The sequence below is a fragment of the Rhopilema esculentum genome, chromosome 10, assembly GCF_057945365.1.
Source record: "Rhopilema esculentum isolate cy_ngs chromosome 10, ASM5794536v1, whole genome shotgun sequence".
Taxonomy (NCBI): domain Eukaryota; kingdom Metazoa; phylum Cnidaria; class Scyphozoa; order Rhizostomeae; family Rhizostomatidae; genus Rhopilema; species Rhopilema esculentum.
Window position 1 is genome coordinate 2,093,431 of NC_142824.1, and position 22,070 is coordinate 2,115,500.

General features: G+C 36.0%; 1 protein-coding gene across 1 annotated transcript; it reads right to left on the reverse strand.

The window, feature by feature from the left end:
* Positions 1 to 963: 963 nt before the first annotated feature.
* On the reverse strand, positions 964 to 21,789 carry LOC135692229 (RNA-binding protein 25). Its single transcript, XM_065210307.2, has 21 exons — positions 21,558 to 21,789; positions 18,762 to 18,838; positions 17,521 to 17,697; positions 16,875 to 16,952; positions 15,604 to 15,661; positions 14,995 to 15,086; positions 13,692 to 13,766; positions 12,108 to 12,152; positions 11,567 to 11,645; positions 10,369 to 10,409; positions 9,843 to 9,926; positions 7,075 to 7,425; positions 6,611 to 6,700; positions 6,037 to 6,110; positions 5,483 to 5,624; positions 4,793 to 4,882; positions 4,438 to 4,590; positions 3,451 to 3,687; positions 2,627 to 2,725; positions 2,014 to 2,061; positions 964 to 1,561 (listed from the first exon to the last, which is right to left on the reverse strand). Exons 1-21 carry the CDS (start codon positions 21,616 to 21,618, stop codon positions 1,469 to 1,471), a joined length of 2,244 nt encoding a protein of 747 aa, XP_065066379.2. The 5' UTR covers positions 21,619 to 21,789; the 3' UTR covers positions 964 to 1,468.
* Between the last annotated feature and the right edge of the window lie 281 nt (positions 21,790 to 22,070).

The window sequence follows — 22,070 nt, forward strand, 5'->3', positions numbered from 1 at the left end:
TGGAATTGTTTGGTCGCCGTCCTCTGTTGTTTCTCTGTTGTGAAAGTAAAAGAAATGTAGATGATTTAGCTATGGCTTGATTATTTGGTTTACAGACATTTTACAGCCTTGGAAAGTAAGGGACATTGTGTCGTCAAGTCAAAAAAGATGTTAGTATCAGATTATGAACGGCAGGAAAAAATGGGTAAACTTCCTTGAAAAATAGGCAGTTTTGACAACAAAAAAGTTAAAAACAACGCAAAAAAGTTTGTACGAAAACATTATGTTGGGTAGTGACATTTGAGGGTTTTGATCATCATTCTACAGAGTAACTAATGCTGGGTGACAGTCAGTCGTGATGTTGGGTGAAAGAAATGCTCGCTTAACAATCCTGGTCGTATATAAAAGTCACGTTGCACATAGTTCGATGTTGTTCTATTCACAAACATACACACACAAACATGACATTGATGAAAGAATATCACACAGAGAAAAAACCTTTTTTGTTACATTAGACAATGGAAGAAAAGATCTCGTCAGTAATAAAATTTCCACTAAAAATCCGAGAATTGCTTAGGGGCAGTAAATAGGAATCGATGTTTCGTCTTCCCTCCTCGGGCAAGCTTTTTGTAGCAGTTACTGCACTTCGCCGTTACAAAATCTAGAGGCTTTTTTACAACAAACCTATCAGTCGTACAATTAGACATCACTATATAATCACTATATACCTACTGTTGGGTATGAAGCCATAAGTGGGCAGATTAGGTTATCAGTTGGGTAATTTGTAGGACTTGAATTGCTGTTTTTAGAGCCACGAGCAGTATCAACACATCCGGTTGAATAACGATACCAAACATCTGGCCTTCTCTAATGAAACTTGAAATTTGCTCTTATCTGGATTTTTGAAACTTTTACTTAAAATATTTTTCGCTCATTCATTAGTTTATCCATTCATTCATTTATCCATTCATTCATGGTCATATGTTATTACTTTTAAAAGGGGCTACTGGAATTCCGTGTCCTAATGAAGACATCTACGTACGTAGCAGGGTCTGACATAATACCTAATATTTAGTGCTAGAAGACGAGCTACCTCAATTGTTAGAGGGAGGGGGCGGGTATTGCATTAGACAGGGTTTATGAATACTAGCGATTGCCTGGATATAATTCATTTTAATTATCTACAGTTCCCTAGCCAGTAAAACATCCACGATTTACAATAACAAAAGCAACAAAGGCAAGTTTAGAACAATTAGAATGTCTCCATTGACACGTGCAGTCACAGCTGAAGAAACTGAAATCATTTGCGGACATAACATCACTGAGTGCCACAACCTCTGTGCGTTCCCGTAGTACTCCCCTTTACTCCTTTTTTGCCAAGCATCAATTTTACTGCAGTCCTGTGATCAAGTTGAGACACAACTTTTACAGTGGAGTGTGCAATGTTCTTTCACAAGTCCAAGGTTTTTGGCCTCTTTTTCATCAATGTTCATTTGACAAGCCCAAGGTGTTTGGCCTCTGTTTCATAAATCAAAAGGCGCCACATTTTGACAACAAAAACTTCAGCTTCTTCGTCTAAAACCTGAAAAAAGCACAGCTTACAACTTAAACAAGAAATTCGATCATAAAATCAACAAGTAAATATTTCAAATTGGGTTCTTAAGCAACTTATCATCAATCTGTACCATGGTAATATCTTGCCAGCATTTGTAAGGACATTTGGTTAGGAAATATCTAGAGAATTTATGATTTGTATTCCAATTCACTAAAAATCGATTTACACATAATGGCAACATAGTCATAAATGAACTCAAGGAGAAAATTAAATAATAAGTCTTGAAAATCATAAAGATTTGACGACACCTGAAATTGAAAAATCTGGAAACTCATTAAGAAACTTTATAGTGAGAAAACCTACATTCTTGGTACAGTGAAAACTGTTCTTGAATAAAACGTAAAAGGCCTTTTATGGGAGAATCATTCCTTGCGGAGTATGAAGCCACAAACCAAAAAGAATGAATTCTACACACTTACCATTTCAACATCTTCTAAAATATTTTTTGGAGTGCTTTTGCTAATCACCTAGGCAAGAAAATTTCACAGTTCCTTATTCTGTACATAAGAGAAAGAAGAGTTGTGAAGACTGTCTATGGCAGTACAATACGTGAATGGGAAATAAAATGACATTTTCATAACATAGAAATAGAAACACATTTATACCAGATTGTCGAGCATAAAGATACATGGAACAGAATGCAAAGATATCAGCCACTTGCATATTCACCAACGCAGACAAAAGCGTGCTTTGAAAATTACATTAAATAACTGAAAAATACCCGTATGCGTTCGTATCTGAATCTAAAACCAGGGAACTAGCTTAGCCCCGTGTCAAATTGTAACCTATCATTATCTGGTGTTTAGTACCAAACAAAAATAGCTAAACTACACCTACCATTTATAAGGAATATTTAAGAGATACATGAACTAATAGAAAAAAGCACACGAAGAATTGAAATTGATATTTGTAAACAACTTATTAAATCGAAGGGTTTAATCAAAGTCAATTAAATCTGCATTGAATTGAGCAGAGAAAACAAAGGTATAAGCTACGATGCAAACATACGACACGCACAAAGTTCTGACTTACCTTACTACAAATGAATTCAACCAAAGTTGGTTCTTGTTCTCCAATGTATTCAAAAATCTTCTTATTTACCCATGGCTTGATTCTTTTCTCCACCAAATTCTGTAAAACAGAGAGCAAAAGTGAACATACAATAGCAATTACCAGTTGGTTTTTGGCAACTCGAACAAGGACACAAGCCTATCAAATAGCACATCAAGTTCCAGTCCAACTAATCACACGGTGACTGTGGAGTTACCGAAGCACTGCGGGGCATGAAACAACGAGTATGAAACGACTTCGATGAATGTGATAGCTAGTTCGCACAAGTGTAAACACGCTGCATTACTGGTAGATGAGATCGGAAAAAGATGTCAAAACAGAACAGAGGTAAATCAGAGCTTGAATCAAGAGAGGAGATTGGTTACCACTCTATCATGCCAGCAAAATTCAGGAGCTACGTGTTAAAGACATTCAAAGCTTCTATAATATTCTTAAAACACAATCCATGACGAAATTGGCAGGAAGGCAACATTACGAACAGCAACAGTGGTACCAGGATTTATGGTAGGCCTTTGATTGTTGCAACAAGATCAAATGTATTTCTTGTAGTGGTAAAACAGGCCTCATATTTAACAAAACAACAAAAGCAATCTTTCTCTTATCTTTTCTAAACTTCAGGAAAAACCACCAAGCAAAAACTATGTGGCCTAACAACATGGCGTAACAATGTGGTGGCCTGGCAAGTTCAATATTCCACCAACATTTGCTTCTGGAATTCTTGATCTGTTTTATGCTGCCTACAGTTAAGTTAAGAAAATGACAGCCATAGCAATCAAACAGTCTACCTGGTCAATCATGTCCATTTTCACTGGAAACAAGAATAGTTCATCTTTAGCCGTAGGGATTTTCTCGATCAGATTTCTGATGATCTTTTTCTTTTCATCAGCAGAAGCAGCTTTCTTTCTCTCCTCCTCTTCCTCTGATTCTATTTTTGATAACTTCTTTTTGGGCGTGGAATCATTTGCCTGCTCTTCTTCATTTGCATTGAAAACAGAGTCCAGTTTTCGATTGCTTTGTTGTGACTGACAATAGATTGAAATTAGATGATTCGCTAAAGAATAGGTTTCGAATACTGGGTACGGTTGTGGTAATTAAAGACTTTTCGTTCTTATTCACGCAAGGATTAAATAACGAGTCTCTGTAACTCTCTATTGCTCTGTGTTAGACGCTCTGTTGTCAACATAAGAAACTGCTATTGGAGAAGATAAATTTCTTACGCTCTTGGAAATAGATACTAATTCAACACCCTAAAGGTTTGATAAAATCTAAGGCAAGTGGCATATCAGACAGCACTTATCAAACAAAAGCTAGAGTATTTGTATGTCTCAGGATGGAACCCGGGAGTTGGGTCTATTAGCTCTAGTTAGCAAGTATATATTTCACAAAGAGGGATGATTAAAAAGGGCCTTTGCAAATTGGGATAACTTAAGTGATGATACTGCCATCGCTTTGGCGCGAATAACACCATACTCAAAGCAGAGGAGGACTGCAATTTCCTTAAGCAAATCGTCACATTTGAAGGGAATTTTTGGGTCCAGACTTTATAAGTTTTGTGTCCCATACCACAAAAAGCTCTAAATATTCCTTGAGCATGCCCTGAGTGGGGATATCTATAAGCATAGGTGGTCTTAACACGATTGGTATGCTAGCCTAGCAAGTGGGGTTGACACAAATAGGTATTTGCATAGCAAGGACTCGAATCTGCAAATTATCAGGTCAAAGAAATAGTGCAGACAACTTGAGAGTTTATTTATGTAGCGAAGAGAACTCACCACTGTGGAGGTCTTAAGACCAAAACCAAATGCAGTCCTTTTCTGAGGGTGGTCGGATTCGTTGTCAATGTCCCTTTCCCTCTTCACAGCGGGAGAATTGCGCCCCTTGCTGGGGGCTGGCAGCTGGTCCTGCACTGGGGACTCCACCTCTGTCTATTAACAAACAACATAATAACTCACAGTCATTCAACGTCAAATTAAAATAAAAGTTAAGTTTTCTAAAATATATCTAAAAATGGCTTTGAGAAAAGCAGATATTTGAGCATATATATAAAGACTGAAGCTTTTCGTCCGACAATCTTCAGAGTATAAAACATACTCAAAACAATTGACGAGAAAGGAAAGTCAAGAATACCTTGATAGTAGAGAACGTTGGTTTCATCATTGTCGGCGGAGGCGCTTTCTCGGGGGTCTTTTCGCGTTTCGGGCGTAATGAATTTGGGGACTACAATGGAAAAATATGAAAGACCAGATAATCAAAAGAAGATAACACTGAAACGTCGTTTTATAAATAAGCGTGAAACTCACAGTAGCCACTTACAACCGTCTTGTTCTATACGTCAAACGCGTAAAGTTAGACTGATACGTGAACGTCAAACAGAAGAAAAAGAAGAAAAGCATTGATAGATAACAGGATAAACTTGACATTATTTACATATTGTTATGATTAGCGTCTTGCTGACTCAACAGTTACAATAAACGATGTCAATGTCGAAACTTAGAAAATCCAAACAAAATTTCGAGTAAAACGTGGCAACGTAGAGGCCTAAATATCATCAAAACTGCTATATATATCATAAATTTATATAAATACTAAGTGATCCACTGATAAAACAACGTAAATCTCCTATTCTAACTCAATGTAGAAAATGTATTTGGATTTTGGGCTTTCTGATTAGTCAAAAACTACAATTGTTTTACAAACGGGCGATTCTAAAGAAAAAAGTTATTCAGAAAAAGTTTGGTTTTCCCAAAAGTAAAATCGAGCGAAAATTGCAAAAAACTAGCACATCAGTCAATTAAATGAGAAGGTAACTGGACGCACCTCATTCTCTTTCTCTGGGGCGGGTTCAGCCAAGCGTTTTCGAAGTATTTCATCGATTTCCTCCATTTCCCGTTGCTTGTCTCTGTGGTCACTTTCCGCCTCTAGTTCTCGGTCTCTCATACGTCGACTAAGGCTACTTCCACTGGTAACAAAAAGACAAATATTTTCATGAAACCTTAGGCAATACCGGCTGTCAATGAAGACTCGACCGTGGCATTTTTCTTAACAACAAATAACAAAAAGAGTTGAATGCGATCGACAGATGCTAAAAGGGGCTTAAGACATCTATCAATAAATTTTTGGCCAATCAATCTACGTGTGGGTGGTCATACGCTTTTTGATTGGCCAATTTTGATTGACATGTGAACTAAGCCTCATAAGTATATGCTGATTGCCTTTAGAACAAGTAGTAGGAAGAAAAAACGAGGAGAAAAACCTTATCAGAAATTATCAACCAGTTCATGAGGCCGATGATGACATCAGTTGGTCAAAACAAAATAATATACTAAGTAGGTAATATATATATATATATCAACTGAGGCTCAAATTCTCACCGATAGTACTTTGGGTCATCCCTGTCATCATCATAATCTTCAAGAAACTCGCTTAGATGAATCCTTTCTTCAGCCTGGAATGATAGAGTCGAATTGCAGAAAACCATCAGAGCTTCAACGGCCTACTCAAGGTTATGTTTGATATTTTGTAGATTTCCTTATGCAAATAGGCACACAAACGTAGAAGAATGTATTAGTGTAATATCAAGGCCGCTGCAGTATCAAACCAGCACCTGCAGTTTATAATTGCCAAGATGATGTCATTGACCAAGAAACTGTTTACAAATTGTTTGTAATGAGAAACAGCATAGCAAGAGCCTTGTGTTCACGAGACAGCAGGGTGAAAACAGACTGATTCTACGTGCTTGGGAGATTATGGAATAATTGGGTGGGAGAGAAGATAAACCAATAAGAGATTGATTTATAAGAATTGAATAAACAGGAGGCATATAGGGGTAAAATTAGAGAAATTGGAGAAAAGAGGGATGGAAGAAGTTTAGAAAAAGTAAATGCCGAAAACTAATGAAGGGGATAATTTTATCAAAACGAACAAATCAGAGACACGAATACTGACCTCCTCATCCTTTCTCTTCATGTCCTTACTCATCTGCTTCTCATACTCTCTCACCTTCTTTCGTTCTCTAGCTTCAAATTCTTTTAACCGCTTGAATAGAAATGGTAGCATGTAATTACCAAAGGAGTAATTCTACGAAACCTTTTTTCATAAATTATGGCAAAGTATCCTTAGTTTTGGTCATGTTTAACAATCATTTTCAAAGTTCTCTTATCTATGTTCCAATACTTACTAACAAGACTACCGAATTTTTTTGAGCATCAAAAATTCTTAAATGATAAAAATAATAAAGAAAAACAAACTTCGTTGAACAAAACCAATAAATTCCACAAACAAACTTTCATATGAAAAGAATAAAAAAAGCAAACTGTTCTCACAGCTTCAACCTATACTCCACAAAACCCAATTATCATAAATAGTACAAATTACAAAATACATGCAGGTTATAATCCTGGGAAGCTCACCTCTAAGTAGGCTTTGTCCTTTTCCCGTTTAACCCTCTCTAGCCTTCGCTTTTCATATTCTCCTTCTTCTTCATCTTCTCCGCGATTCCTCTCGCGTGATCGTGAACGTGATCTCCGTGTTCTTTCTGATTCAAGTCGTTCACGCGTAGGCGTGCCTCGTTTAGACCTTCGTGAGTCCTCGTCACTCCACTCTTCGCCTTCCCTTCGCTTGCGATCCCGCCTCCTTTCCTGTTCTTTTTCGCGGTCCCTCTCCTCCCTTTCTCGCCTTCTTTCTCGCTCTCTTTCTCTCTCACGTTCTCTCTCCTTATCTTTATCGCGATCTTTTTCTTTCTTGTTCTGCTCTTCCTCGTTCTAAAAGAAAAGCAACACAGTCTCAACGTCTTAACGGCTCAAGAAAAGCAAGAGGACAGCATACGCTTAGAGGCAATGGCATACAAGAGTGCGAGAATAACAATCTTAGAGACAATGTACTCATGCAGTGGCTGCACAGCCCCTGGTGTGTAAAGAAGCAATTCAAATACCAAGATAAAATAACCAAAGAAGACGAGATACAAAATTGTAAGAACAAGCAAAAGGGTTAACGCCTAAAATGAAAGCATGTGGTCAGACAAAAACTTCACAGACATACTTACCGCGGTCCCGATTGTTACCTTTACTTTCTAGCATAAAGCAGTCTGTTTGGGCTAGATTTATAGAACCAATTTTCATGACTGATATTTAGAAATAGTAACTTTTTATAATTAGTACAAGTGCCCTTGCGAGCTTTCTCACAAGCGTAAAGGCGTCTCAGTCTTAAGAAATACACTGTTGAATACGCCCAAGGGCTAATGTTGAAATGTTTAAAGAATATTATCATTATAGCATTGTATACAGAGTTGCTATTTATGTTCATATATCACCAGGCTTCAGATAAAAAACTCATTTTATGTATTAGATATTAAAATAAACGCAACCAAGTATCTTAACGTCATTCCTTTAAATTTTCAGTTAATTATTTGTGAAGCCGGAAAAACTGTTGCTTTAACTGAGAACTAATACACTGCCCGAAATCAAAGCGATAATAGATACACCAGGAAGATCTATCTGAATTGACAGTAGCATAAAGAGCAAATGCCAATGAATATAAGCCTATTTGCAGGGGTAAATTGGAACGAGAAATAAACCGCGCGCTGCTAAAATTAAACAAAGGTGTTGACTAGCAGCATATAAGCAGCAAACATATACATATAGTTGAAATTTGTCCATGCTGAGAAACAACGCATCAGCGCCTGAAAAGTACACAATTATTTGCGGCAAGAAAGGACTCTTCCGAGGCTACATTCGCTACTGACTTTTACTTACACTCACCAGACAGACGCATTGCCTATCATATTATATTTCTTTGCTTCTGCCATTTTTCAGTCTCACCAGTACAGCCTGGTTAGGCCATCCAAATAAAGCCAAATTATCGAATTGTTTCTACTTTTCAGAACACCTCCAGCTTACTGTTGTTGTAGGAAATTGCTGGTAACTCATCGACTAGTTTAGAGTTTTTTTGCAGTTCAAAGAAAATGCAAATTCAGTTGTTTAAAGTCGAGACTTTGTATATCCATTTTCAAAACAAAACATCAAAAGTTGCCTCCTTTCTTTCAATACAAAAACACGATGGTTTGTTTGCTCCAAACTGTGCATTTTGAAGTGACATCTGAATCAAAACTGTGAATCGTTATCACGAGTTACTTAAAATTCAAAGACGGCTTCAGGCTTCAGATTCTGCCTAGCAATATTCATTTGAAAACTCTTTCCTTTACCGAATTCTTTACCAAACAGTGAAACGTTTGAAATGGATTCTCTCATAGTGGCTTACAATAATTCTAACTGAATTTTCAAGATTGTCGGGACGACTTACGACTAGAACTGACATGACACCTATTGTTGTCGGGATGTTGTCAGGTCAACAAAAATCAAAACGACTAGTTTAAGGAAGATGTATACATAAAACTCACCCAAATGAATACACAAATAACAATTTTTATTTTCTTCTTTGAATATAATCCTCAAGTAAACATATTGTATATCTTTAACATCAAAATTCTGCAAACAAGCATTCTTGCGCCGTTGCTCAAGTTTTTTAAAACAGCATTAAGTAAAACTGTCCTGTTGATAATGTCCGCACATGGTTCTTTACACGACTGTCCGGATTCAAGCGTACCTGACCGCATTTCAGCAAGAGTGCGTTCATCCGGAACTTTCTACGCTCCTTTCACACACAGGAGGTTTATCAGATATTTAACTGATAAATAGAGACACAGCAAAATTTGCAGCAACCTTCTTAGAAAAAAGTTCTTTCAACGATGGACGGCTGTATTTCAAGTGTCTATACGAGCTCTTCCATGTGCATTAGGATTGCACTAGCATCGGTTTGCTATCAGCTCGGGCAGGTTCTTATCAGTCCGTAGGCTCCAGTAGCTTGCAAAAAGCTAGACCGAGTTTGTCAATACCGGAATCCCAAGTAATAAATCAGATTTCAGAAACCTTAAACTTTCCGAAAGTCCAGGTTCCTTACTACAAATATATAGTCCAGGTTCCTTACATTCTAACCGTTTGGTACAAAACTTATGAAATATACATACAGCAAAATTGACTTTCACAAGTTGCTAAGCTGAAAGAAACTCGAAGGAAAACACAATGATGAAAAATCAGAAAACACATCATTTAGCAGACTGGAATAATCACGACAATACGCAAATAAGCTGTTTGTAGATAAAATGATATTGCCCAGTACTCACCCTGTACGCCTGTCGAAAGCTCCTAATTTCCTTTGAAACCAGATCTTTCTTTGCAGTATCCATGTCGAGTCCTTCAAGGTTATCCTGGCAGAGATCAATCATAGCATAAAATAGAAAGTACTATACCAATTAGAGCTTGGAGTTTGATAATCTGCCTAAGCGATAACAAAATGTCATTCACTCTTTGCAAAAATGTTATGGGGTCGATTCATGAAGCTCGGCTTCTGAAAAAGCTGATTGTAAATTTAATAAACTTAAGGATGGTGAAAGAAAGTCAGCAAATTTCTATCGAATATTGGAACATTGATTCTGGGTTTCCTAGCTCTCGTTAGATCAAGGAAAGGGACCATTGGTGCAGGGCGTGCCTGGCTTTTGAGATGCTTTGAGCTTTGATACTGGCATATGATAAAATCGAGACACTTCAAAAGCACCATTTGTCGGTTAACATTTCAGCTAATATATTTTTGCTAAAGATTGGGCTTCAGTTGCGTAGATTTAATATTTTTGCAATACAAAGTGAACTCACGGCACAGCCACTGTGACTCCGCTTCATGTACGGCAGTGCATCTAGGAAGAAGAAACATTTCTAAATAAACACCAATGAAATATAACATCTTTTTCGCACATTGTGGGAATTATTATTTTAAAGGGCCTCTCCAGCCAAAAAAAAAATTTTTATTGACTAAAAAGTTAGCACATCTGGTGCGTGTATTATGGCAAAGTCGTTGTTTTGCAAAATTCCAATTAGTTTAGAAGTTATAAGGCTTTAAAGTTGCACCTTTCCGAGAAAAAAAGACGAATCAGTTTGGTGACATTCTGACGTCACAATGTGCGGCTCTCGCTCGCCATGAATTTCGTATATCTTCCACCGAATCGTGAAGGAGTCATGGTCACGCGTCTAAATCTAGAGCAGGAGCTTTTTAGAATCGAAAAATATTAAATGTTTACAATCATTCTAAGTTTGCGGGTCGGAATGTGGCCATGCTGTGTTACGACTTTGTTTTGATCACCTGTGTAGGCCCACAAAGCTACGGCTTCCTGTTCCAGCTCCTCCCTCCAATTCAAAATTGCGTCACAGTGTCACCAAACCGAAAACTTTTTGTCGGTTTATTCAATTCAATTATCAAATGCAAGAGCTTATATCTCACAAACTGCAAAAAATATCGAAAAACAAATAACGAATTCGTGATCAGCAGGTTCAACTCCTTTAGATTAGCCAATAAAATGCGAGTGCAAAATTTGGCTGGAGAGGCCCTTTAAGGCAAATTGTTGTGTTGTTCATTGGTACCAAACCAAAGCAAAGCATCACACTTGCTCAATTTTGCTGAAAATTTAGGTTCACTTCATAAAGACCAATGGGTATGGTAAAAGTGTGCCTTTAAATAGACATTGATTCAAATTTATCACCACAGTAGTTACATTTAAGCCCTGCAACATATTTTGACAAACACTTACGCCCTTTATTTTGCTACTAAATTGTCATTTAGTGCAGGTGTTGGGTGGCGGCACCCCCGTGCCTTGTGCCAATAGTCCCTGGTTCAGATTGCATTCCCCAACATTCAGGAGGGCCCAAAAACTGTTATTAATCCAGGCAGATGAAAATTTTTTAGTCAAGAGGCAATGTATCATGACAAATGTGGTCACATTCTTACTGTTTATGGAGCAGTTTTTTACTAGCGAATTCCAAATGTACAGAAAAGAGTAACACGAAGTTAGCTACTAACCATCATAGCTTCCAGAAAGTACACTTGAGTTACCACTTATCAGTTTTCTAATGTCTCGAAGACATTCTTCGTCCATTTCCTAACAAAGAAACAAGAAACCCTTGACTTGCGTATCCGTTACTAGAATCTGGTAAAAACTGAAACAGCAAAACTACAAAGACTAAAAACGTTTGATGATCAAAACGTTCGAAGCCAAAAATGTGGAGCAAGAAAAAATTCTAACACGAAGAAGTTGAATGGGCAACTTGGGAACATGAGGTAATATCAAACATTGAGAATACGAATGAACTTTTCATGGTAAAAATTTGGTACATAAGTCACATTAAACGTCGACTTGAAAAATTTAAAATAATTAGAAATTGACAAACTAAAAACGAAGCCGAAGAGTTTCAGGCAGTGAAAGCGACTATTACACGAGTGGTATAATGAGACGCGTTATCTTGCGTCATCAGGAGACACTGTATTCCTATCATGTTTGATGGTGTTAGGCCACATGATAAACTTGATAAATAAACAAATATATCTTCAAAGGCGATCTAACCTTGGTATTTTCGTCCAGTTCCACATCGTAATCACCATTACTTCTCTGCAAAAAGATAAACGTGAATTGTTAAAGGTTACGGTAAACGTTTTTGTCACGATATTTGGTTTTCTCTCCCGAAAAGCAAAACTATTGAGCGGAATCAGATTAAACTATACATCATTCGATGCACAAGAATGTGGCGGTTCCAACCATATCAAAATGATTGGCAAAGATTGTAAAATGATACTTTACAGGCAAAATTTATTGCTTAAATGAGTGTACCACCTTCGAAAGCTTTTGTGTACCCTTGCCTTTGCGGAAACAAAATCTGACTTATATCACCAGAAAGCGCAGATCCTAAGCTAACAAAGTGTGTCTCAGATTTTTCAAATTCCTCCTCCCCTTGAAACTATACCCTGTTAAAAATTGGCAAAAATGTTTATTCCCTCTCATAGCTGTTTTTGGCTATAAAGACGAACCAGAGCAAATACAAAAATTTTGAGACACATTTGGCTTACCCGACATCTGTTCTGGTCGTGTGCAAAGTTTTGAGCCATTCGATTGGTTCCTTGGGAACAAAATAGCTTTTTCGTACCTGCATGTAAATGATTTGTGAGTCCGGAGAAAACGGGATTTTACTAATCGCACTGGCAAGGTACACTCGTAAACCACAGTGTAATCCGGGCCAAGTCACTTGAAGCTTTAAGATCAATAAGCCTGTTTAAATAAACACGGCCGTACATTGGATACCTGAACGTGCCGTGCGATATTGTAAATGAGACATGTGACATCAACCGCAAAGCAACGATAATCGGCTTAACAGGTCAAGAGATTTTCAGACCTAAACTGAAGTTCTGATAAAGAAATTATGGAAACCTTCGTTTACATGGGATTTTTTCCATTTCCAAAATTTTTGGTTGTTTTAAATTTGGTATCATTGTGTGTCTTGAAAGTTCGGCTACTTGAATGTGAAATAATCTAAAAATGGATATTTTCATCCAGAAAAGGTTTACCGTAACCTTGATACAAAGTATGAAATATCGTAAGTTTGATGAAATAACATCTCTAATTGCCAAGGGAGATGCACAGTGTGCTCGTTTAGATGGTTGGAGAAACCAAATAAAATGCAACCTATTAATACAACAAAAGCCAAATTTGCATTGGGCTGCTAGGCCACCAACTAGTGTTTATGACAGCACGATCAGACAAAGTTTAATAAATCACACGATATTAAAATCATTGTTGTTATGCAATTTTTTAATAATGGATTGAGACTAATATCATGAATCAGACAAAGGAATATTATTAATGAATAGAGTTATCTAATTTTAACTGTTGATCATGGACTTTTTAAGTGTAATTGTGAAAGACTAGTAAGGACTCTGGGCAGATTATTCCACCGACAAGCTTTCCGTTTAGGAGAAGACAAACACAATTCAAAATTTTGCACATAAAACAAATTTACGTTTTTACACAAATTTGGTTATGATGTTGACAAGAATGACGATTATGGCGATGATGATTATGATGACTGGTGTTGGCAATGATGACGTAATTATCAATACCAATATAAACATAGGATTAGGACATAATTTGACTCACATTTTTGTTGTGTTGTTCTCTCATTTTTTCTTTGTATTCATCAAGCTGTGCCCTTGTTTTGCTATCAACTTTTACCTATATGCAACCGTTCTCTATTAAATTCACGAAATTGAAACTATAGCTAGACTTACGTTCAAAAAGTATTGCACCACTTCGACGAACGAGTAATGGCGACAGAGTTGTAAACAATATGACCTTCCAAATTCAAAACACTTTTGTCAAGCCATTAGAAGATAGTTTAAAGTTCAAAACCAATCAAATATATCTTCAAAACATTGGCAACGTTTCAAATTCAAATTTTAAGAAAAATATATATTTAGAATACCAAAAATGTAAATTTTTCATTGGCCAAACTCGAAGCTTTGAAACATTTACACGACTTGCTTAATTTAATCAAAAACTTTTGCGGTAGGTTACTTTATATGCTACACGATGAAAAAAAAAATATTCACAAGAAAGTGACACTTTTAGGGCCGTTTTTTAATGAGGTCTCTTTCAATGCCGTTGAAGCACTTGCGTGTCTCTATCATAGAAATTTTGGTATTTTAATTCAACGAGGAGATGAAATGTTGTTTTGAGCAATTTACAGCACTATTTGTCCCCTAAACAATATCGCAATGAACTGGAAAAGGTAAAATTGAAGACTAGTAATATGTTTTATCAATTGAATTATTCTGTAAGATGCTACGAAATGGCCTTCCATATTAGGCCTGTTGCCGTAAAAAAAAACATGCGACCAAGACTTTTAAAAGATTCTTTAATCTCAGACTGGAAAATTTTTAGTTTATGGCACCCAAGCAGGAAGTGTATCCGAGTTTGACTAAAACGTATATATATATGACTAAAACTAAGTGTATAAGTGTATATATTTTCTTACTTTTCATTTTCATTACTATACCTTGATAAATTTTCCATTATTTTCCACCGAAACAGTCATCTCAAAACATATATATATATTTAACTTGCTATAGCTAATTTCAATTTTGGTAAGCTAAACAAATCTTGCGACAGTGCAGCAATTTTGTGGTGGGTGGTGCAATAGTTTTCGAGCGTAAGTGTACATAAGGTACATGGAAATCAAATCAGAAGTGGGATCAGATAATATCTGGATATCAAAATCTTGAACACAATCATTCAGCAGAAATAGAAAAGACTATTAGGATGGTGTGGTGTTTCAACTGTTTAGACCTATCTGTATGTGATCCTCTGACGGCACATCTTGATGTCACATGACTTTCAATAAATTGTAAGGAGTGATGTTTCATTGCTAGGTTCTACACATCGAGAAGTATGGATATCATACCAGCAGTGGTTTATCCCCTAGCTGAAAACCATTCAACAATCTCATTGCCCTTAACGCAGATTCTGGCATGGTATATTCACAGAATCCAAAGGCTACAAGATAAGAAAAGTTGGAAATTACTTTTAACAGCATGGGAAGACAGATGAAGTGACATTTACCAGGTTTCCTCCAACTAATCATTATATATATACATATCAATATATCCTGACTATGTGGAGAAAATACAACAGATGTTCTCAGGGGCTTTTCGATAAACTTACAATGGAGTAACATACAATGCTTTTTCTGAAACAGCTTTGTCACTTCCTTCTTGAATCTATGTTGCACTTAATCAGACAATATTTTACTTTCAAAGTCTTAACAAAGATGTGTCTGTTACCTTAAAGTAGACACTATGGGTTATCAATAAATGTGCTAAAGTACCCCAGTCCAAGGCAAATTACAAAATAAATTTTGAAATCAACAGTAAAACAACATTAAACATATAAAACAAAATACTATCACGTTTCACCTAACTTTCATAACATTTGAATGAAAACAAAAGGTAGACAAGTAATAAAAGTTCTTTAAACACTTTCATCAAGGAATTAAACATTGCAAATAACATACCTTGGAGCCTTCCAGATGCTCCTTGCACTCTTTTCCAACTAGAAATTGGGCCACATTTCTAAGAAGGAAATAAACAGTTCTTTATATACTGTGCAAGACTATTCTGAGCTGCAATATGGGAAGAAAAATTAGGCATCAAACTGCTTTAATATTTAGTAACAGAAAAACTTGTGTGCTTTTACCAGCATCTACGAAGAAAAGATTTCTGAAGCAAAACTTTGAAGCACTATTTCATATATATGTCACATACCTGGCCATGTGCACCAACACATGCAACCTTTCAAGATTAATTATTTGAATTTCTATCGAGCAAGACCTGACTGGATATTTAGGAAGAAAGCAATTTGTATATGATTTTGTTGCATTAGCAAACATTTAGAATGCATAGCTTGCACTCATTACCTATTGATTCTGACATATTTATATATCTGAAAAATTGAAACTATAAAAACATACTTTTTCTCTGCAGAAGTCAAATTATAAATAGATATGTACTTTTTTTAATCTACAAGGTATAGAGTACCGAAGTGATGACGTCATTAGAATCTGTTTTTAGAATTTTTGAGTTTTGATCACAGAACCTAAAAGAGCATTAGGAAATACCTCTAAATATGGCATTACGGATAAAGGCATGGTTAAAGGCATTACGAATTAGCTGAGATATGCCCACTTGAGCACAAGCTCTTGCCCCATCAAACCTCTGTAATTTGGTCTTGGTTCATAACTTTATGAACCAGGGCAGAATAACAGTAATCCGTTAGCAACTTGAAATCTTTCATTGGCCATATCTCGCCGAATTTGGAACACATATAACTAATTTTGCATGTTGAGATGTATTTTATGCCGTTCTTTCAGATTATGTGGCCAAATTTAAGAAATTCTAAAAATACATTTTGATGACCTCACACTTTGATACTTTATTAGCGAATATAGATAAGTTTAGTGGATATTGTAACTTGACACAATTAAGCATGCATCTACAATTAAACATGCAGCATTAACAATTATAAAATGGTTCAGAAACTTTCTTTTCACATTCCAAAAGATATAAAAACATACTATTAGATGCTAATTAAAAGTTTTTAACAAATCAGTTCTTTTTTGAAAAGCTCTTTTGAGTCAAATGGTAAGGCAAAGTGGGAAAAGCATTGCAGGAAAAGCAATGCATATCGATTAACAGAACAGTATTTCTAAACTGTCTTCCAAGCAGATGCATCAAAACATAAGTTAAACAAAAAAAATGAAAAGGTAAAAACTTGAGCATTACTAACCATTAGAATTTGTCTTGTGAGTGAATCTGATGCATGCTCTGTGATGTTGCCAACAAAGACAGTTGTTGTAGAATTTACCTGTAGATTGATGCTTTTTTTAAATTCTAAGGTGCATAAACTTATAAACACATTTGCAATAACACAAACAGCAAGGAGATTCTATGACAGTATGACAGCATACTACCAAGTGTGCCATCCTGAAATGTTAGTGCTATAGGGGGGGAGGGGGGGGGCTAATAGCCTGGCTATGCTATAGGGAACTTTAAAAAATCCACCCAAGACCACATGAGGTCACAGCCTATATACTTGCATTGTATCAAAGGTTCTCTGTTGGGTATTGAAATATTCAAGTTATTCACCAATTCAAAAAGATTTATCCGATAATTCTCATTGACAGAAAAGCAATAGTTTATATAATAAAAGGTCAATTTGCATTTTCAAGTTAGGAATTTGCTGAACCAAACATATACTGGCTAAATAAGAGGAGCTGAGCCCCCCATCTAAAAAAATCCCTATAAGTTTTAACAAGAGGACAGAGCCCCTAACTTGCCAAGCCTCCCCTCCACAGCACCACTTCAACGTATAATAACAATTAAGAAAAGTGAGCCATGAATCAAAATGTTTGCTATCTGTAGAATAAACTCACATCAGGCATTTCTACTTTGATTTCTGACTTTTCAGGAAGATTTTTCAGTTTTCTCACACCAATTTGGGGCTTGTTTGTCAAATTTGACGAAGGAGTAACATACAATGAATTTGATGGTGTCGGAACAAATGAAACTGGTGCAGCACTTGCAATGACCGCTACAGGTATCACTCCAGGCTGTAATGTCAAAAGAGAAATTTCAAGAAAAGGATAAAATTTGCTCAAATTAAACCTTCAAAGGCAACCAACAACAAGCCATCAAAGTTGACCAATCAAGAAACACATCACCACTCAGGCATGCATTGTTGGCCATTAGTTGATTTGAAGATATCTTAAGCCATTCTTGTAGATGTTGATTGCCTTTAAGATTGCAAGCTGAAAAACGTGGCAATGGGACCACAGTACACAAAGTACTGGAATTAAATTTGCGTTATTTTCCATAACCTAGGATAATGGTCCTGACCACCCTGCAAAATGTGTCTTATCTGCGAGGAAAGAACACAGAATGAAAGATCATTCACCCAAATGTCCTTTTTCCATCAAATGTAAGCCTGTTTATCTAGAAATCCAAGGATAAAGAATTCCTTGTCAGACCTAAGCTCTTATACATCTTCTAGAACAAAGTCTTTGCTTCTGCAATGTGTGTCTCCTGTAACATGTAGAAACAATTTTGCCCGAAATTCACAATAACAAAATCTATAGCTCATTATTAATCATGTTGTTGGCTTTATTACTGACTCTATCAGTTTTCACAGCTGTAAATTGCTTGTTTTTGTAGGTTTAGCTAAAGCAAAAATTTCATGTAATCTTCTTAGAATAGGCTTAGAATAGTAAAGCAAGCAGCTAAATGTTGACACACTATATATATATGTTTCAAAAGTAATTCATTGATGAAGGCTACCAGTTAAAAATAGTTTCTCAAAATGAATCATGAGGCCTTAGAGACAGCAGGAAGAGGAATCATGAGAGTTTGAATTAACCCTGGGAAAACATGAGCTTCTGCCCACTCTCTGAATGAACATGCCTATACAAGGGGTTTGCTGATCTACAAATCATCAAAAATAGGCTCAGTCTTAAAACAGATTGTTTAAGAGGAACACTACTACATTTCCTAAGAATCAAAAACTTTCAGAAAAAACTTTCAGACAAACTTAGATTTTGGATAAAAATGTTTCAGACAAATTTTTATCTGAGTTTTGATCGTCCGAAATTTTCAATTTTAATGTATGAAACATTCTTACCATTAATTGTGGCGCAACAGCTGGCATGGGCACAGGCATCTGTATAGAAGGAGGTGTTGGTAACAAAGCTTGATTCCCTGTGAGTAAACAAATATAGATGCAGGTTCAATATTCTTAACAATTATAGGCAAGATTAGAACAGAGGCTGGATTACTGCGGGGCTGAAATAGCTTTTAAAGTGCTTTTAGAAGACAGGCTTAAATTTTCAACAGGCGCATAATTATATATGTTACTACTTACTTTTTAAGATAAAAAAGATTTTTAATTTAAATTTGGAAAAAACATATCCTAAAAATGTAAAAGGAAAAGAAATATTAGTCGATAATTGCACAGATTCTCTTACTTTTTTATTTTTCTAAAACTTTTACACTGTGGTCAGGTGGGACAATTTGCTTTTTATTTGAGGGCAGTAAGGAATAGAGGTCTGAGGATAAATGTCAACAAAGTTTCTTATATCATGCCGGTCAAACAAATGGAAAACATGGGCAACACCTACTCATAGGTTTTTTGGATGTGCTTTTGTCATAAGATATTAAGAAAAAGAAACTCCACAGAACACAATTGAAGTGCACATTTCTTCTTTATTGAGTGATAATAGAAAGCAACATTTAGGCTGTTTCAATTAATTTAGTTCAAGTAACAATGGGTTCATCAAAAGCTTGTCTTAGAAGCAGTAGTAAAGCTTTAGGTATTTTCTTACAGCCATTCATGAAAACTATGCAAATCACCTTTGATAATGTTACAAATTCCTATGAAATAAACCAATAATATTCATAATCACTTTTTCTTGAAATTAAAAATTACTCAAGGGCAAACTCTTATTAAAAGATATGATAACTGATTAAAAGGTGACAGGTGGCAATCATCTATGACAGCAAGCAACATATGGATATAAATCTTTATATATTTAAATAAAAATACTTATAATTAGGGACTACTGAATCACATATATAACTCAAATACCTTCACATGGTCTTGGAGAAATGAAAAAATTTCCACATCACACAGAAAAAATTTCCAAACAACAATCTTACTTGAAACCAGCATAGATAGTAGTAAAAATACATGTGACAACAAAAATGGAGAATAAACCATATTTGTACTTGTAGTAAGTACACTAGGGTATCAAAATTATTGCACCACTATATTCAAAATGGCAGCACATTTTGTAAACTTTTTGGCAGTAAAAAACATTTGAATGCAAGAACTGGGTGAAATAGGCATATTTTGTAGCAAATTTCAGCAGGAAAAAGTTGCAAATTTTGCTGACGCCATAGAAAACTAAGTTAGAAATGTTTAAATTAGGCAAAGACATTTTGGTTTGTAAAAATTAAGATCATGCCTAAGGAAGCAAAATTGTCAAATGAGAAGCGAGTTGCTATAAAGTTTTTCAAAAAAATGTTGACCAAGATAGATGCAGCCACACAACAGCAGCGGGAAATTAAAAAAGATTCCTCGAGAGTGTTACAGCAGCAAAGAGACCAAGAAGTGGGCAACCAAAAATAAATTGATGTTAGAGGCTAACAAACTTATCGGTTTTATTTCACTGCGTTTACACCTAGGGGCAGTAAAAGAAATGAAACTCAATACTGGGCAAGGTTTTGCAGCTCAAAATCCGTCCACAGAAAATACAATGAGTGTTTTGAACAAATACAAAAGAAAAATTTACCTGAGTAAAGGGAAACCATTTTTCCAAACAAAAGAAATTAAAGCTTTGACATAGTCTGAGTAAAGTCCAATTTTTAACATCACTTAAAAAGTTTGACTTCACATGAAAAAGGTGACAAACCATGATCCAAATGGTAGTCCAAAAACCAGAGAATCATTAATTCTAAGAGGTTTCCAGGTCTAATACGAAATTCCACAAGAATACATTTCCCAAATATATGGGTCAATTTCAAGGAGACTTTTTGCGGTTTCAAAAGTTTGTTGCTACCCATCAAAATATTGAAATTTGAAACTGTCGAAAGGTGTTTGCCACTGTTATCTTTTAAATAAATGCTCTAAATAGATTGAAGTTTTGATTGGTGGATGTTTTGCTTTCAACCAATTGCCATTGGCCCTCTAAAACAGAATTAATTTGCATAGCAAAGCTTTCGATCATTCATGCACCATTTTCCCTCCTTTGAGGTGATGCAAAACTTTTGATACCCTAGTGTATACAAACACAGTTTGCACAGTATAGCCGATTTTGAGACAAACTTGGGTGCATAAACAGCCCTAGTCTTCACTTAAAAGTGTTGGGTGTGCCATAACTATCAATTTTTCCAGATAAAAATTCAATATATCTAGTTTTTAGGTGCATGATCAAATGTACCATGACTGCATTTTGGGAGACCCATTGCCATCCTCTACATACTGTATAAAACGATGCTCCAAAACCTTTAGTACCCTGGGCAACATTGAGAAACATCGCATAATGAATTGACGTGTTTTACGTTCACTAATTGGCTTTGAAAATTTGATTTTAGAGTCTAATCATCAGATCAGCAACTTGTTCAATAACGTTGATATGGCAGGATTCAATGTGACGATCGTTTTTACCCTTAGACTTTCTCTAATATTCAAGTCATTAACAAGAAAATTAAGCAAATTCGTGAACTTAGTAACTTGTGTTTGTCAACCAACAAACACATACAAGTGCGAATCGAATCGCATATTTTGTACCCGACAAAGCAAGTACATGATTAGCAAAAACACTGTTGCCTTGGGCCATTAATTTATTAAGTATCAAATTAAGTTCGTCTTTAAGGTCTACATCACTTTGTTGCTGATACCATTTTGGAAAAACCGTACCTGGCTTGACGTTAGGCCCATTAGACTGGCTGACTTGACTTGGTGGAATACCAAAAGACATGCCCCTCTCTTTAGGCAGACGTCGAACAGCTCTTCTTCACCTTCTTTGCTTCTATTCAAACTTACTGTGCAATATTTCCAACAATAAATAACCTATTTCTGGGCTTTTTGCATAAATGATTCGCCTCTTCTGCTAACGGGCAGTTCGTCTCTTCCAATTGAAACAAAGCATTGTGGGAAGAAACCATGTGCACACGAGATTTGACTGCGGTGGCGGCCTATCTTCGCATCGGCTCCATGTCACTTACTGAGGGAGATGAACATTACTGGGGTACTCTGGTACAGTCTAACACGGATCTTATACAAGTCAGCTCGGAGTTAAACACGGAAAATAAATTACTTTATAGCCAAAATGATGTTTCAGACAGAATAGATAGTTTGTTAACAAGAAAAACTCTCAAAACTGCAGAGCAAAGAGAAACCACGAGCCTTTCATAACTGGCCCATTGTCTA

Coding starts and splice junctions, on each gene's coding strand:
- LOC135692229 (XM_065210307.2), bottom strand. CDS start 21,618: ATGTCTTTTGGTATTCCACCAAGTCAAGTCAGCCAGTCTAATGGGCCT. Junction 9,927..10,368: donor GGAGTCACAGTGGCTGTGCC/GTGAGTTCACTT, acceptor GATCTCTGCCAG/GATAACCTTGAAGGACTCGA. Junction 2,726..3,450: donor AAATGGACATGATTGACCAG/GTAGACTGTTTG, acceptor TCTGTTTTACAG/AATTTGGTGGAGAAAAGAAT.